Raw genomic sequence first — 18,551 nt, forward strand, 5'->3', positions numbered from 1 at the left:
TTGCTAGACCCGCGCTCACAGCCACATCACCCTGCTGTTCTTATTGCTGTTGGTGCTGTTCACCCCGCTGTAAAATCTAACCTAACCACCCTGTTGTTCTTACTGCTGCTCATCCCGCTGTAAAACCTAACCTAACCTAGTCATTTTCCTTGATAATGAAGCTGAATAAAACATCAAATCTACTGTCTGTCTGGATGATTGGTCGTGTCCAACCTCTACGTAAAGTATCTGTCGCGCGTCTGACAAATGATAGTTTGGTGACGCTGAATTCTGGTCGGTCGAGGAGATGTGACGACCTTCCCTCACGTCACACATCTGATAAGTGACGGTGAAATAAAGACCTTTGAGAATTATACATAAAAAAAATTCTGAAATAGCAATATACAGTATTATTAAATGAATAAGTAAATTAATTCTTTTTAAAACATAAGAACTGGGATATAATGCTTGTACTTTGTGGGTGTGTGTTGTGTGATTACTTTGTCTGTCTGTCTGTCAGTCTGTAACCCGGAGTGTCTTCCATAACTCTTGAGATTATTTTGGGAACTTTTTTTTTTTTTTTTTAGAAATGGTTTACTTTCGGTTCCTGTCACTCACGTTATTCACCGTCACTCACCGCGTCGACCCCCGCGTCACTCACCGCGTCACCCCCTCCGCGTCACTTACTGCGTCACTCACCACCGTCACCCACCGCGTCACTCACGTATTATTCAGAGTGGAGAGGCCAGGTCACTGGTGTGTGTTTCCTACCGAGTTGCTGGGTTTTAAAGGTCACTTATTTGTGGTTTAACCGAGTTGACTCTATAATGAGGGCCAATTTAGCTTGAGTTTATTGTCAATGAGGATATTTATTCGCCTGGGAGACAGACAGACCATTGATATATTTCTTCGCTGTGTTATGTTACGAAAACGGAAGTATAGAGAGGAGAGAAAGCAAAGAGAGAAGGTGAGAGGGAGTGAGAAAGAAAAGGGAGAGAGAGAGAGAGAGAGAGAGAGAGAGACGATTACACGACATTCATTTTCATCGTCGTTTAATGTTAAGAAAACGGAAGTGTCTCCGACTAATTTAACGGGTAACTGAGGTAACATGTTATGAATGAGCGCACCGTGACGTAACACCCGGGCTCGACCCACTTATTGGTCGGGTCGTGACGTAACTGTTGCAAATGTGAAGTAATGATTCAAAGTTTATACGTGGCAGCTGTTGATTCCTTGTGAGGGGGGGATGGGGTGGGTGTGTTGGGGGAAATGAGGGGGTGGTGGGTGGGTGGGGTGTGTTGGGGGGAGAGAAGAGGGTAGATAGAGAGACTTGATGGAGAGAAAGAGAGAAAGATAGATGAATAGACAGTTGAAACGAGAAAAAGAAATTCACAGTAAGAGAGAGGGAGGGTGGGGGGAGGGAGGGGCAGTCAATACAGTTCAGGGCGGCTGACACACTCGGTGACAACAATCGTCTTCTCTCTCTCTCTGAATACACGTAGCTTTACTAGGTAGATTGTGGTTATGGATAGTTGTAGGTTGTGGTAGTTGGTGAATATTGATTGTTGTAGTTGTGGTAGTTAAAGATGGTGATGGTAGTAGTAATGGTAGGTGATGGTGGTTGTCGTGATGGTGGTAGTAGTAGTAGTAGTAGTAGTAATGGTAGGTGATGGTGGCTGTGGTGATGGTGGTAGTAGTAGTAGTAGTAGTAATGGCAGGTGATGGTGGTTGTCGTGATGGTGGTAGTAGTAGTAGTAGTAGTAGTAGTAGTAATGGTAGGTGATGGTGGCTGTGGTGATGGTGGTAGTATTGTGGTAATGGAAAACTGTAAACTGCAATAGACGATATGATATAGTTATTACATGGTGATATTAATAACACTCCAACTCCCACTATTGCTGCTTGTTTGCTACTGATGGTGATGGTAGTGGCTAATGGTTGTTGATGCTTCAGTAATTGTTGTTGTTTTTGTCGTCAGTGTAGATGGTTCCCAACTACTGCTGCAGGTTGTGGCTATTGTTTATTCTGTTACTGCTTCTGTTTACTTGTTTTGTTTTTGTTTTTTGTTATTGCTTCTGTTGTTGTTGTTTTCTGTTATTGCTTCTGTTGTTTTCTGTTATTACTTCTGTTGTTATTTTCTGTTATTACTTCTGTTGTTTCTTTTATTACTTCTGTTGTTATTTTCTGTTATTGCTTCTGTTGTTATGTTCTGTTAGCATCATCTAATGGTTTACCTCGTTGCTGCTTGTCAAGTTTTAATAGTGGTCTTGGCTTTGGCCTCGTGGTTGTTGAGGGAGGGATGGAGGTAGAGAGGTAGAGGGAGGTAGAGAGGTAGAGAGAGGGAGGGAGGTAGAGGGAGGGAGGGAAGTAGAGAGAGGGAGGGAGGGGGGTAGAGGGAGGGAGGGAGGGAGGTAGAGAGGAGGGAGGGAGGTAGAGAGGAGATTGAGTGAAGCTGTAAAATTGACGATGGAGATTATTTTAATGACGACTATTATTTGGAGAATTGTCACTTGGTTGTGTGTGTGTGTGTGTATTAAATAATCAGTATGCGTGTGAAAGGTTAGTGTAGTGTTGAGAGCGTCATGACTTGTTTGTACTTAACGATTTGAAGTCATGTGGACATTTTTACTCTTGTTCACAAAAATTACAGAGAAATTGAGGTAAGTTGGAAGGAATACATCTTGATGGTCTACATAAAGATGCCTTAACGCTGCTAGAAAGTGACTTTCCCCTCCTGCATGAACACTGCGACACGGGAGGAGTGTGTGAGGGTGACGATGGTAATGGTCGGCCTGGCACTCAAGTGTTAGAATGAAGTGACTATTGTTAGTGTGGCGACCAGCGGCACTCCGGCGCACCACCACACTTGGCTGGGCCTTCTCGGGTGAAGGAACATCTTCAAAGGGCGCGGCCCTTAGACAACCCGTGGGCGTGAGGGGGTCGCCCGAATAGCCGCTGGGCGGGGAGATTAAGACCTCCTGCGTGGGCGTAAAGACAAGGAGGCATGACCAAGACAGTAGTGGTGGTGTAGCCGATGATATGGCCCAAGTGATGCCTTGAGGAGTACCTAGACTCGTGGGACCTTGATGATAATAAAAAACAACAACGCTTGAAGTGAATCGGTAAGAGCATCGATGATAAGATAATTTATGAACACAGCGTCGAAAATAAAAAGATAAGGACACTCCGCTAAGAACAGGACGGTGGCTCGGCACGCCCATAACGTTACATCTGTTTTGAGTAGTTGTGAGTAGCGCACTGTCCAACATGTTCTCTGACCTGCTGAAGCTGATGATCCGGGGGGAGAGGGGCGAGGCCAAGGGTGTGGTGGAGGGCGACACACAGGTGCAGCGCTTCCACCTGCCCCACGCCAAGCTCCACCACCACCACAGCAACACCCTCAAGGGACGCTCCAAGAAGTTCTACAAGAGCTCCTCCTCTCACTCCGTCCTCTCCTCGTCGTCGCTGTCATCGTCGTCCTCCTCGCCCTTCTCTCACTACCGGCGACGCGTTGAGGTCTCCAGGTCCAAGAGTTCCAAGAAGAAGGAATCGCGAGAGGAGGGTAGAGGGAGAGGCGACGCTAAGAGAGACACGTCATCTAAGGGTACTGACGCCGCCCGCCACGAGGTTTGTTATTAATGCCTTAGGTCTTACTGGTTTACTTAGGCCGCTCTGGGAGTCTTATTTCAGTCTATTAAAATTTTATTCTGATCACCCCAGTTCTCATCAGAAGATTAACCACCATCTAACCTAACAAACCTAACTTATCCTAACCTAACATATCCTTACTTAATCTAATCTGATCTAACCTTATCCTCCTTTAGGTAGTGTTAGGATGTTTAACCATTACCTTAAATAAGTCCATTTATATATTTATGTTCTTGAATGACGAATGGTGTATATTATTTAAGAGTCTGGCACTGTATTTAAGGTTGTAAACAAGCAACAACATATTCAGGGTGCCTCAGAAAATTTATAACCTACACACATAACCTTACAATTTTTTTTATGGTGATCGTCTGAATGTTTAAATTACATCATCAACATTTGTCCTCACTCGTGGGAGACCTCGCACGAGTGAGGACAAATGTTGCTGTTGTATTATAAACATTCACGAGATCCCCACGAAAATCTGTAAGGCGGTGAGTGAACATCATTCCCTGTGCCACTATGTATAAACCTCAGCTCGGGGGCTTGTGGGTATACAGTGGTCCAAGAGGGGGAGGTGTGAGGTGAGTGTTGTTCTTGGGGCAAATGATCCATAACGTAAACTTTATGATAAAAGAACAGTAATGAAATAACACGAGTCACTTGGGTGTGTGTGTGTGTGTGTGTGTGTGTGTGTGTGTGTGTGTGTGTGTGTGTGTGTGTGTGTGTGTGTGTGTGTGTGTGTGTGTGTGTGTGTGTGTGTGTGTGTGTGTGTGTGTGTGTGTGTGTGTGTGTGTGTGTGTGTGTGTGTGTGTGTGTGTGTGTGTGTGTGTGTGTGTGTGTGTGTGTGTGTGTGTGTGTGTGTGTGTGTGTGTGTGTGTGTGTGTGTGTGTGTGTGTGTGTGTGTGTGTGTGTGTGTGTGTGTGTGTGTGTGTGTGTGTGTGTGTGTGTGTGTGTGTGTGTGTGTGTGTGTGTGTGTGTGTGTGTGTGTGTGTGTGTGTGTGTGTGTGTGTGTGTGTGTGTGTGTGTGTGTGTGTGTGTGTGTGTTAACTGTTTAGCCAAGATAATGATACCTGACACGAACACATACACACCTGGTCTTCTCCTCCTCCTCATCTCCCCCACCACTCTTTCCTCCCACAACCTCCTCCCATCGCCCTCCCCACCACCACTGTCTCCACCTTTCTGTCCCCACAACCCTCCCTCCTCACCACCGTCTCCTCCCCACCACCCTCCTCCTCACAACCCTCTCCTCCTCCCCACAGTCCTACACCATCTGCCACCTTCCACACACACCACCTGGACGTCACTACTGTCCATCGACCCCATAGGCTCTTAACAGCTGTGAGAATAGAATAACCATTAAGATCACTACTACCACCACCACCACTATCGTATCACCTTCACTATCAACACCACCACCGTCACCACCACTGTTACCACCACCACCACCATCACCACCACTGTTACCACCACCGTCACCACCACTGTTACCACCATCACCACGCCCACCACACCCACGTCTTCAGGTTCACTCAAGGCTGTAATAGGAAGGTAAGTGTGTGTAATAATAATAATAATAATAATAATAATAATTAACGGTTTATTGAAAGAGCTTGGCAGCCAGAAGGCTGAAAATATACAGTTACATATTTGGGGAATGGGTTACGAATTACAAATAATATACAAGTAACATAAGTGACACAAATAAGACATATAATAACTAGATGGGGAAAAGCTCAAACTACAGTTCATTTCAACATAGTGGCAGTGTAAGGAGCAGTGTTTACTGGGAGTGAATACACTGATTTATTACAAGTTATTGATAATTTTTACAATGGTTGGGACTGGGCTGTTCTTATAGCGATCAGTTCGTGCACGTATGGGCTGGATGCGGTTGTGGTGTCGAACAGCAATTCTCGGACAAGGGATCTCAGGTGGTAGTAGGAGCCGGTGTCGGGGATGGTGTAGAAGCTGTGTGTGTGTGTGTGTGTGTGTGTGTGTGTGTGTGTGTGTGTGTGTGTGTGTGTGTGTGTGTGTGTGTGTGTGCGCGCCAGACGACATCATAGAGTTACCTCCTTCACATGATTATGCTCAGTGAGGCGATGGATGCTGTCATGGGTTGAGAAACTCTCTACTATTGCGGCGTATTGAGTGAGAGTGTACTGTACCGCATAATAGAGTACTGTACCGCGTAATATAATTACTGTACCGCATAATAGAAGTACTGTACCGCATAATAGGAGGACAGTATCGCATGATGTAAGTACAGTGCCGTGTAGTATGAATGCAGAACTGTGGAAAATAATTACTACATATAAGTACCGTGTAAATTTAATTATGGGAAAAAAATACCGCTGTTGGAGTACAGTATCAAGTGAGTTACATACTGTACCTGTATCATGTAAAATAAATACCACTTTATATAGAAAATACTCCCCTTCTATAGATGTACACTAGGTTTATTTTATATTTTTTTTTTTCTGGAGTAAAAAAATAGCAAATCTGAAGAACAAATCAAAGAAAACGGGTCAAAAAAAAAATAATAATTGTATGGGAGAACTCGTACGTTGACCCATGTTGTTGTTGTGCCCACTACCTGTGCTAACAAAGTGTGTCATGGTTGTTTACCGTCACAGTGGGGCGTCTTTAATTAGAAAAGTGCACAGCGTTTCCCAGTTGTGGTGTTCAATTTGGTGTGACTTTCTAGGGCGTCTTACTATAGTCTATGGCAGTTGTGTTGATGTTATGAGAGAGCGAGCCTATCTACCTACCTACCTACCTACCTACCTGCCTGCCTGCCTACCTACCTACCTGCCTACCTACCTGTCTGCCTACCTACCTACCTGTCTGCCTACCTATGTCTGTATGTATGCCCTGGTGATCACAATGTCCTTGCTTACACGTCTCTTCACCGACCAATGTCATTCCAGCTGTGCTTACCGCTACAGTATTACCTGTGCTGGTGGCGAAACAATAAACACTGCGGTTGAGTCATTAACCATCCAAGGTAAAATTGACTTGTTGATGTGAATATTTTGTTTTTTTCCTTGTGTTTGGGAGTGATCGCCTGAAGACTAGACAACTCAGCTTATTTCAATTGTACGTAAACCTTACCTAACTTAACCTAATCTAAATTAACCAAACGTAACCTAGATTAACCAAACGTAACTTAAATTAACCAAACGTAACCTAATCTAATTTATTCTAACCTAATCTAACGTAACCTAACCTTACTTAACCTCTTTTAACTAAACTTAGGGAATCGAATCTAATCTACCCTAAACTGACCTAACCTTTGAAAGTTAAGACATTATAATTTTGTTAGGGTAGGTTACGTTGTTTAGTAAGAGACGTAAATCTGGTTTATTCATCGTGTTTCTGAGTAAACTTTGTGTTGTGACAGTTGCAGGGGTCAAACTTGTGTTGTGTTGTGTTGACTGAGGTGTTCCCATAAGGAGAGAGAGAGAGAGAGAGAGAGAGAGAGAGAGAGAGAGAGAGAGAGAGGAAGAATGATTGGGGCAGGGAAGGAGGTAGATAACAGGGAAGCGAAAGGAAGCGAGGGAGGAGAGGACAGAGAGAGATAGGGAGAGTGAATGAAAGAGGAAGGAAGGAAGGAAGGAAGAGAAGGAGGGAGGGAGGGAGGGAGTGTCATTGTTATACCCACACTCTTTCGTAACTACAACAGGAAGTAACAATGAGTGACCCTCTCCCCCCTCCCTCCCTCCTTCACCCCCTACCCCCACCCCCTACAGGACCATGACTTCCTGTCCGTGTTGGGGGAGCAGTCAACCTGATGGACACACCTGTTACCGTCACCAACACACCTGTTACCGTCACCAACACACCTGCTACCGTCACCAACACACCTGTTACCGTCACCAACACACCTGTGGGGTTAGGTTAGGTTAGCGTTAGGGTGGTTGTAGTTCAGGTGAAATAATCTTGGGAAGGTAATGTTCAGGTGATATGGGAAAAATCGTGGTTAAATCAGAGTAATAATGTGTGTGTGTGTAATAATAATAATAATAATAATTAACGGTTTATTGAAAGAGCTTGGCAGCCAGAAGGCTGAAAATATACAGTTACATATTTGGGGAATGGGTTACGAATTACAAATAATGTACAAGTGACATAAGTGACACAAATAAGACATATAGTAACTTAGATGGGGATCAGCTCAAAATACAGTTCATTTCAACATAGTGACAGTGTAGGGAGCAGTGTTTACTGGGAGTGAATACACTGATTTATTACATGTTATTGATAATTTTTACAATGGTTGGGACTGGGCTGTTCTTATAGCGATCAGTTCGTGCACGTATGGGCTGGATGCGGTTGTGGTGTCGAACAGCAATTCTCGGACAGGGGATCTCAGGTGGTAGTAGGGGCCGGTGTCGGGGATGGTGTAGAAGCTTCTTACCAAATTTGCAGATGAGGCCGTGGTGATGGTCAGTGAGAGTCGAAAGGGTCAGTGTGTTGAGCGCTTCTTGATATGTGGAGTAGGAAGGGGAGAGAATAATCTTGCATGCCCTCTTTTGCACTTTTTCTAGGTGTTTACGTTGTGTGGCATTTAGGGAGGAAGACCAGGTGGGGGAGGCATAGGTGAGCTTGGGAAGTATGAATGTTGTGTATACACTGAGGAGCTCGTGTGCGGGAACTCCGAGGGACTTGAGTCGGCGGAGGAGGTGGAGACGGAAACTGGAGGATTTGACAACTTCACTGACGTGTGGTTTCCAATTTAGTTTGTTGTCTATGGTGACGCCGAGGAGCTTCGTGGAATCTACAACCTGGAGTGTGTTGTGTGTGTGTGTGTGTGTGTGTGTGTGTGTGTGTGTGTGTGTGTGTGTGTGTGTGTGTGTGTGTGTGTGTGTGTGTGTGTGTGTGTGTGTGTGTGTGTGTGTGTGTGTGTGTGTGTGTGTGTGTGTGTGTGTGTGTGTGTGTGTGTGTGTGTGTGTGTGTGTGTGTGTGTGTGTGTGTGTGTGTGTGTGTGTGTGTGTGTGTGTGTGTGTGTGTGTGTGTGTGTGTGTGTGTGTGTGTGTGTGTGTGTGTGTGTGTGTGTGTGTGTGTGTGTGTGTGTGTGTGTGTGTGTGTGTGTGTGTGTGTGTGTGTGTGTGTGTGTGTGTGTGTGTGTGTGTGTGTGTGTGTGTGTGTGTGTGTGTGTGTGTGTGTGTGTGTGTGTGTGTGTGTGTGTGTGTGTGTGTGTGTGTGTGTGTGTGTGTGTGTGTGTGTGTGTGTGTGTGTGTGTGTGTGTGTGTGTGTGTGTGTGTGTGTGTGTGTGTGTGTGTGTGTGTGTGTGTGTGTGTGTGTGTGTGTGTGTGTGTGTGTGTGTGTGTGTGTGTGTGTGTGTGTGTGTGTGTGTGTGTGTGTGTGTGTGTGTGTGTGTGTGTGTGTGTGTGTGTGTGTGTGTGTGTGTGTGTGTGTGTGTGTGTGTGTGTGGTATCATTACATCATTATAATCATTATCATCATCTGTCATTATAATTTTTTGGGGTAGAGACATTATTGTCATCAATCATTATTATTTTATCATTCTTACCGTCATCAATATTTCATTATCATCATCACCACCAGCATCAAAGCTCCTCCTCCTCCTCCCTCCTCCTCTCCTCCCTCCTCCTCCTCCCTCCTCCTCCCTCCCTCCCTCCCTCCCTCCCTCCCTCCCTCCCTCCATCCCTCCTCCACCTCTCACTGCCTGGCCATCACCTTATATGGTAGCACACCTTCAGAACCACCGTGACGTCAGGTAAACGGGTCGGCCTGAGTCGCTCCGCAAATATTGTTCATCATTCTCAAGATTCCAGATTTTCGTCTGAACGATGATTTGTAACTACTACCAGATTTCTCACAGACGAATCAGATTTTTTCTTTTAGTTTTTTGAGAGAGAGAGAGAGAGAGAGAGAGAGAGAGAGAGAGAGTGTATTTGCGTCACTTTTTCTATAATATATCTTTTTACATGGTAATGATTTAGGGGAGTCATTCTCTCGGCCAATGAAGTCAGGTTAGATTCGTGTTAGATTGGGAAACTCGAAGGTTATTTGAGGAATGGTTGCGTTAAGGTGGTTAATCTTGAAGTTAGTTCAACGTTTGGGTGGTCTGTTTAGGTTAGCGTTAGCGTGGTTAGGTTAAGTTGGTAGTTAATCTTAAGGTGAAGCAAGCTGGGGCATTTATTCTCTCAATCAGTGAAATTTGTGGAGATAAACACAACAGAAACTACTGACGGTGTAGGGAGAACACAGGGAGGTGTTGTGTGTCTTACTGTAGGTTACACGAGGAGGGAAAGTTGTGTGTAGTGAGGGAGGTCCAGTGTGATGAGGTGCGATAATTGGCTGTGCTTGATTACTGAGAAGGAGGGAGGAGAGGTGGGAGGGGGGGGGGCCGCTTGTAGTAGTCAGTAGCCGGCAGGTGGAGGCTGAGGCCCCTGGCTCAGTGGTCACGCCTCGTCAACAACCGTGACACACCATCTTCTTCCTGGTGCTGCTGTAGGTACCCCTCTGGTGGTGGTGCATACTTCTCTGGTCATCACCGCCCTAGGGCAGCACCACACAGCCAAAAGGTAGCAGGTCTTTTGAATGACGCACCATAAAGGTCACGTGAGACTAGTTTGTAAGGCAGAAAGTTGTTGATCCTATAAAACCCAGGACCTAAACATAGGAGGTACTGTTGTCCCGGGACCCAGAAACAAAGTCTCCGATCATACCATAGTTGACTGACTGTCTGAAATTAGTAGGGCGCAGGGCAGTTGTTGATGAGTGCTGGAGCCTGAAGTAGGTATGCTTGGGGTCTGATAAAACCACATATAAATGCGAGCAGTGAGGGGCAGATTAGTCGTCAGTACGTCAATGTTTGGGAGAAGCTGTGCTAACATGTATTAAACATTTGTCTTGTTTCATGGAAGAAGTTTCAAGTGTGTGCTTTGGGATGAACTCAGCTGGTAATTCAGGATATAAATATATCTGTCTGTTAGTTTCCGGCAAGTATATCTTTTGTGGGTGATGAATAATAATTTTATATTTCCCATAACAGTTAACACCCATCGGGCGGTAAAAGGGGTCACTTGTTTTGGTCGTGAGGAGCGGGAGGCCTGACACTGTGGTATGACACGGAGGTAATAATCTGCCACTGGATCACTGGAGCGCCAGCTGTTGCTCTCTCTCTCTCTCTCTCTCTCTCTCTCTCTCCTGCCACGCCCTAAGCCCCACACCCACGCCCCTTAACCCACCACCACCACACACGCCTTTGCCACCTCACCATACAGTAACCCTCCCCCCTTCCCTGCCATTATGATCATCCTGTAACATTTCTGAAAACTTCGTATGCAGTAGATCACCTGACGATTAGGCACCCCAGCTTATTTCACCTAATGATTAAACACTCTTATGCTAACCTAACGTAACCACACCTGGTAGCGTTTAGGGTATAGTCATCAGGTGAAATAAGCTGGAATGCCTAATTGTCAGGTGAGTCATAAACCCTTTTATGATACTGTTACCTCGTGAAAATTACAGCACCTCCGCCTGTATAAGAATTTCATTAATATTTCTGGATCGACTCATTTTTTTCTTGTTGTACAGTATATACAGTAAAACATCCGCTCGTCCTGGATAGTGTGTTGGCCGCTACCTCCCACTCTGCTGAGATGAGTTGTTGCCTTGCTAATATTTCTCTCCATCTAACAACCCTCCCCCACGCATCTCTCTCTCTCTCTCTCAAACCTGACTAACACATTGTCAGCGGCCGATTATGTTTCCTCGCTTACCGTGACGGACTACCGGAGTCTTTGTGGACTGTGTGTTGTGTTGAGGCCGGGCTGAGCTTCAGTGAACTGCGCTGGTATAAGAGATACACTGAACAACTGCTACTTTCGCGAGAACATTAATGTATGTTTTTATGCACATGCGCGAGGGGGAGGGAAAGCTGGCAGCGTTGAAACAAGCAAGAAAAATGAATGAATAAATAAAAACTGAAATGGATAATTTTTTTTTTACAGAGAGAAATTAGGTGCAATAGAAATATGGAAACAAGAAAACCTGCAGCTTAACTGGATCTGGTTAACAATTAAGAAAAAAAAGAGGAAACAGTTAAATAAATTAATTCCGAGGGTTTCGCTGGTCAGGACCTTTTAGACAGAACAGAAAGTGGAAGAAAATCATTTCGACTTACTTGGGCTGCTCTTGGTTTAAATCTATTTATTTTACCAATATCAGTATAGCCGTGCTATTTATGTACATTATACACTGAAAGAATGTGAAGGGATAGATGTCAATTTACACCGAAGATAACTGCCACGCCAGACCACCTCGGCTGAGTCAAAGGGAAAACTGGAAAACTGTGGGTAGAGACTGAATGAAAGTGATTATAGATATAGGAATAAAAGTTGGTAGCGTGTGAAGGTCGGTGGAGAGTTGGAGAGGGAGGTGGTGGTGTGGTGTGACTGGTGGCCATGGTAGACACACGCCCTGGGAGAACATTTCTTCCCCCGCCCCCTCTCACTCTTCTTAGCGAGCCTCGAGTCAATATACTTGTGATATGTGTGTGTGTGTGTGTGTGTGTGTGTGTGTGTGTGTGTGTGTGTGTGTGTGTGTGTGTGTGTGTGTGTGTTTGTGTGTGTGTGTGTGTAATGCTGCCATTACTACATCTCCTTCTGTAGGCAACATTGCTCAAATCCCATCTAACTTAATCGATGAAAACTTCCTCATATTTATGTATTAACCATAATCTCACCTATTACCAAGCTTACCCTAACCTAATCAAGTTAAACCAAACCTGTTCTGTCCCATCCTAAGAGAGCTTCAGCAAACCTATTCTATCCCACGCAAACCAAGCTAACCTAATCTATCCATTTAACCTAACCTGCCATTACCGAACGTAACCAATCAAAACCTAAACTAGCCTAAACTTAGCCTAGCCAAACAAAAACAGACTAATCTAACCTAACCTAACCTACAAGGGTATCAGGCCTCACAACTTCTTTTTATTCTGACTGCAGTATTGTTTTGGTGGTCTTATCCCTTGTAAAATTATCAGCCAGTTTACTTGTGGACACACGGAGGGTAGACAACAAGTTGTGCCCGGGACGGAGAATCTGGCCAAAATGATACTTAACAAACAATTGACCTATTTTTCCTTGCAAATTACTGGTCCCGGGGTCAGAGGTCACAGTGAAAGAGGTCACTTCGATTCTTACTCCCACTAAGGTGCATCTATTTTTTTTTCGTTCTTTGGATATATTGTGTAGCTATAAATATCATCAAGCTTTGTTACAGATATGCATATTTATTTTTTTTACCGATTTGTTTTTCAGTGCTGATATACAGACACGAGTTGTGGGTTGAGAATTGTAGTGGTTCTCGTCAGACACTCGCCAAGACTTTCATTGTGTGGTGGTGGAGGGGATGAGCAAATAATACGAAACAAATATTAGTTTTCTTTGAACGTTAGCAAAATACACTCTTTGCCGCTCTTATTGGTGTGTGTGTTGAACATTAGCAAGGTCATACTGATGATAAGGTCTACCGGATGTAAAGGAGTAGGTCAAGCAGCTAATAGTTCATGTGGAATTTTGACCCAGGTCGGCAGTCATCCATATATGTTTCTCACTGGGTGGAAGTGTTAGTTTCGTTACAAGCTCACAGAAATATGTAATTATTGGACTACTTCAGTTTATAATTATTATTTTTTTTAATATAGATGCTTATGAATTTCAGTGTTTGAAATTTGCATGTGATTAAAATACAAAGAATGTACAGTATAGAGAGTGTGTCGAGGATGACTAAAATGATCACCAGTGAATACCAGCAGACACGCACCGCTGGTCTCGTGACAATAACAGTATTATCACCCCACCATGCACCGCCAGCACACTACTACTTTGCTGCCACTCGGAATCAAGTATGATGATCATCCAGTTGATACAATGATATGAGTTATTAAGAATGTCACCTTCGTTGGTGAGCTCTGAGATGACTCGAAAGGGCTGTCCACAGATGTGGCACGTGTGGAGGGCTGCGTCTAGTGCGGGAAGGGTAGCAGCAGTGTCTTCCGGCGCTGGCGCTTGTCAGCCTTGGTATGCAGTCGGGCTGTTTTGAAAGTATTGACACCTTCTCGTGTGGTGCTCCTCCAAGCGTTCCTGTTTGGAGTGATCGTCTCCCAGGTGAGGGAGTCGATTTGGCACTTCATCAGGTTTGTCTTAAGACTATCCTTATACAGTACTGTACTTTTTTCGTTGCCCGCTAGCGTTGCATTTACCATTTGTTAAGTGACTGTAAAATAGCTGCTTTGGCAGTCTACTGTTGTCCGTGCGGGTAACATGGCCAGTCCAACATAGTTGTTCATGGATAATGGTAGCTTTGATGCTCCTACAGTTGGTGTCAGCGAGAATACTGGCATCTGTTCTCCTTTTCCCATATATTCTCTTGCAGAGAGTGAAACAACTGGTAAGCAGAGGTCCTCCTGCTTTATACACCTCGGCTGGGATTCCATCAGACCCTGCGGCTTTGTTATTTTTCATCTGTTTGATGGCAGTAGCCACCTCATCCAAGGATGGGGGATAGCTGAGGTGGGTCAGCTCTGGGTGTTGAGGGACCTGCTGGGTAGTCAGGACATCCACATCGGTGTTTCGATTGAGCAGCGAATGTTAGTTCTCTTTCCAGCACTGAAGGATGCCTGACCACCAGCGCGCGTGCGCGCACACACACACACACACACACACCATGCAGCGCCAGCACACTTCGCACACACGTGGGGAAGGAGCAGGTGGGGAGTTGCACATCCCCTTGTAGTTGTAGCCACGTATGGAAAACAATGATATGCTATAGTAGAGATGTGGTAGTAACCGGAAAGACCTTACCTAACATTACAGTTGTAGCTTGATAGTGTGTATGCGTCTAAGTGTGTATTCAGCACCTCAGATTGAAGTGCCACATGTACACTCACTACAGAAAGTATCTGCAAGGTGGGGTCTGATGGATGTCGAAATGAACATTGCGACTCCAGTTGTCTCGGTTGGGTTGTCAAAATCCTTTGTCCATTGTGTCATATTGTCTAGCAAATTTTTTACAGATACTTTTGTAGTGAGTGAACGATTTAGCTTAAGGGTCAAGACAAGAGGAAAACGAATTTTCCCGGCGACAACTTTAGGTTTCAAGTCTCATATTATCAACTTACTGTCGCAGCAAAGCAGTAAAAACGTGAAACCACAATGCTTATAATCTTATGATATTTAGGTCCTCGAGTTTAGGCCTTGATTTGTTTCTTAAGCTTAAGTCTTTGTCACAAGTTCACAACTTCACTGGGTGGTTAAGTAAATTTCTTGATATTCTCCATCTGTTTGATAATACTGTACATGCCTGTCTTTAGTTAATGTTTGGTTTTTATATAATTTTAAAACCAGGAAGGAAGATACCATTCTCTATTCAAAGTGTATGCTGTTTTTTTTTTGCATTTTTTTTTTGTAATTAACATACAGTACATAGCTTTTATTTTTGTTTGGTTGCTACCAGTCGTTACTGTCATTGTTTTTATTTGATATCACGTTTTGAAACCAGAAAGAAAAAAATCATTATGCAGTATGTTTGAAATGTGTGCTGTTTTTTGTGTAGCATATATTTGCAAGTTATATGAATAAATATTTCAATTTGTTTGAAGGTTTAATGAATTATTTACAATACATACATAGTAATTATACAGTAGTATCTGTCCATATTTAGGCCCTTCCAGCCTTCCCTCTTATTAGCCTTAGTCCCTCACGTCCTTAACCTGGCCCTTGGGGCTGAGGGCAGTGATGGGTGGAGAGTGGAATGACGAGGAGGAAGGTGGTGGGGGGGGGGGCATGGTGTTGAGGTTACAGAGAACATCTGTTACTTTTTTACTTTTATCCTCTTCACCACTGTTCGGCTCGTTAGCCGCTTGGGCGATCGGTCACGTCTCTCTTACACACTGTTGGCAAGTACTGGGCCTGCACTGGCTCCTGAATGTACTTGAACCTGCTCCAGTGTTGGTCAAGTCTTGTCTTGAAAGAGCTCACACTTGGTGCCGTCACAACACACTCTGGTAGATTGTTCCATGAGTTCACAACTCTCACTCCGAAAAAGTTTGCCCTCACAGTTTTCTGGACTTTCGACTTCTTCAATCTTGAGCTGTGACCCCTTGTGGGGCGAGCGTCCGCCAGCTCCAAGTAAGGACACTCGACTGAGATGCTTATACATCTCAATTAGGTCACCCCTCCCCCGGCTGTTGTAGCCGGGGGAGGTAGGGGAGTCCCGCCATTGGTAGGAACCCTTCCCATTCTACATACACTACAGTTACTTCATACAAAGAACAATTTACTAATCTGTATATCTATAATAATCAAATTTTGCACTAGTCAAGTATCATTTGTCAAGAGTTTGTTTACTTTGCATTGTATGAATTTGGATGTCTTAAAATTAATGTCCACCTTCTCTTCCAGGACTCCCTCGGTGCCGGCTCTCACCACTCCTCCAAGGTGTCGCTGCTGGAGGGGCGTCACCAAGTCGTAGGTGAGTCCACACACCCCACTCACCATCTGCCATGGAGTGAGGTCACCAAGCTGTGGGATGAGGAACAGTCACCAAGCTGTGGGATGAGGAACAGTCACCAAGTTGTGGGATGGGGAACAGTCACCAAGTTGTGGGATGGGGAACAGTCACCAAGTTGTGGGATGGGGAACAGTCACCAAGTTGTGGGATGGGGAACAGTCACCAAGTTGTGGGATGGGGAACAGTCACCAAGTTGTGGGATGGGGAACAGTCACCAAGTTGTGGGGTGGGGAACAGTCACCAAGTTGTGGGATAGGGAGAGGGGATTGCCTCCCTGTCAGTAGATGAAAAAATTAAGCACAGCCAGGCACACAGGAAGACAGTAAGAAACAAGGAGTATTGGTTGGGAGTGTGGGAGGAGTGCAGGTCATCTGAGAATTTAGCCATAAGCTACTCCTGGTTGAGTAGTGTAAGCTAATTGGTCAGCCATGATTTTTTTAATTATTTATATAATAGTAGTTTTTAATTATTTATATAATAGTAAGTTTTAATTATTTATATAATAGTAGGTTTTAATTATTTATATAATAGTAGGTTTTAATTATTTATATAATAGTAGGTAAAAGGTTTTTAATAAGGAAATAGTACAGTACAGTACAGTATCAGGGTAGACGAAGACCTTAGTTACAGAGAGTGTGAGTAACTCAGTTCCAAGAAGTTTTATTTACTTCCCTTTTGTTTTTTCTTAAACCAAAGTAGACAAGTACAGTGATATCCCCGTTAGCCAGAATAATTGGTGCAGAGTGGTTCCAGGAATGAGATATTTCCGGGTACTGAGGAAAGATTTCCAAGAGTCTAAATTAAGCATCTTGCACAGACACACAGAGCTTTATTTATTTAGCCAAACACCACTATACAGTATACGTACAATATACAGTACAGTATGTACATATACAAAATAATGTATACTACTACTGTACTGTACTGTTTATTGCATACTGTATTCACCAACAGATGCTGTAGTCGAGCTTGTGATGCAGGCAGGCCAAATGGTGATATGATGATACAGGATGGCCTGCCTTTGTACTGTACCATCTTCTGTAACAGGTGGTGCGAACTGTCACGCTCTTCTCCTTTCACAAAGATGGAATTGTACATGCACTGTATACTTACTTACACCTTCTACACACTAGCCTACACTATCCATTAGTACACTACTGTACTAACACACTGAATGATTGTACAGTACAGTATGTGCAGCTATAATCTCTGTTTATATCATAAAACTGCTTTAATTATATGCTGGTACAGGTACAGTAATGTACAGTATACTGCACAACACACATCATATGTGAGAACAGCAGGGAGCAAGCGAACAAGCTTGTACTGTACAGTGGCATTGTTTCATAATGTAAGAGTTTGATGAGATAGGCTGTGAGATACATCAGTCAATCATAGGCATAGCATACAGCCACATGGCAGTAGTGGCCAATCGCTCATGAGCGCACTGAGTCTACTCACCCACATGCCCAGTAAGCATCCCATGTCGAAAACATGATGCAATACTTCAGAAGTTTGTTTCCATATCCAGAACAGATATTTTCTTGGAATTTTCCAGAACTGCACATGATTTCATCCTCTGGAATTCATCTCCATGCCTGGAATGGAGAGATTTCTCCCGGAATTTTTCGGAAAGCTCAAATTTTTTTTCCCACTATTGGAGAGTTCCATAAATCAAAGATTGTGGCTAACGAGGAGTTTATTGTACAGGATATGAATATATAAACTCGTCACTGTTTTACTGCTTGAAACCTTTAGTAGTAGAGTATGGTAGTTTTATTATGTTTCCACACAACTTATATGATTTTAGGCCTGCATTATTTTTATCAATGTTCATATGAATTAGGCTTTATGAAGTGTTCATATCATTTTTTATTTTCTTGGCATAATGTTGGCCTCACAGAGCCCATCACAGTGTGTTTTAAAGACAACCTTGCACGGCTACTCAGAGAGCGACCAAAAAAGGTTCCACACAGGCCTGGTACCAGGAATAGCTATGTCAGCGACTGTGTAATTCATGGTCGTGACCCATTCCTGGAGGACGATGAAAATCAGTCAGGTTAGATGAGGCTACTGGGGCTCATTGGTGATCTGATTAAAACATTTCTTGTGACCAACTTTGATTGTAAAGTATGTAGAGTAAGTTAAATACAGAGGCATATATACCGGTACCTGTATTATGACATATTTTTTTAATTTTAAAAGGTTTAATTTAATGCCTTGAAATTTTCTGGATTATGCAATGGGAATATAGTATTGTACAGTACTCTGATGCATATTGCCCCTACAATCCTGGAATGGTTCTGTTGTCCTGACACACCACAGATACACTTCTGTTGTCCTGACACACCACAGATACACTTCTG

General features: G+C 43.9%; 1 protein-coding gene across 7 annotated transcripts in view; it reads left to right on the forward strand.

The window, feature by feature from the left end:
- The window catches only part of LOC121858726 (mucin-17-like), a 65,820-nt gene that overhangs the window by 33,593 nt on the left and 13,676 nt on the right, over window positions 1-18,551 (forward strand). For 3 of the 7 annotated variants that reach the window (XM_042355349.1, XM_042355352.1, XM_042355348.1), the window contains 2 exons: window positions 16,077-16,146; window positions 18,089-18,244. In XM_042355349.1, coding sequence (XP_042211283.1) covers window positions 16,077-16,146; window positions 18,089-18,244 — 226 coding nt within the window. Of the gene's footprint in view, window positions 1-2,629; window positions 3,607-16,076; window positions 16,147-18,088; window positions 18,245-18,551 lie in introns of all 7 variants that reach the window. The other 4 variants (XM_042355346.1, XM_042355347.1, XM_042355350.1 and 1 more) reach the window with 3 other exon arrangements.

This window comes from Homarus americanus, unplaced genomic scaffold (assembly GCF_018991925.1).
Source record: "Homarus americanus isolate GMGI-L3 unplaced genomic scaffold, GMGI_Hamer_2.0 scaffold74, whole genome shotgun sequence".
In the NCBI taxonomy this organism is placed as follows: domain Eukaryota; kingdom Metazoa; phylum Arthropoda; class Malacostraca; order Decapoda; family Nephropidae; genus Homarus; species Homarus americanus.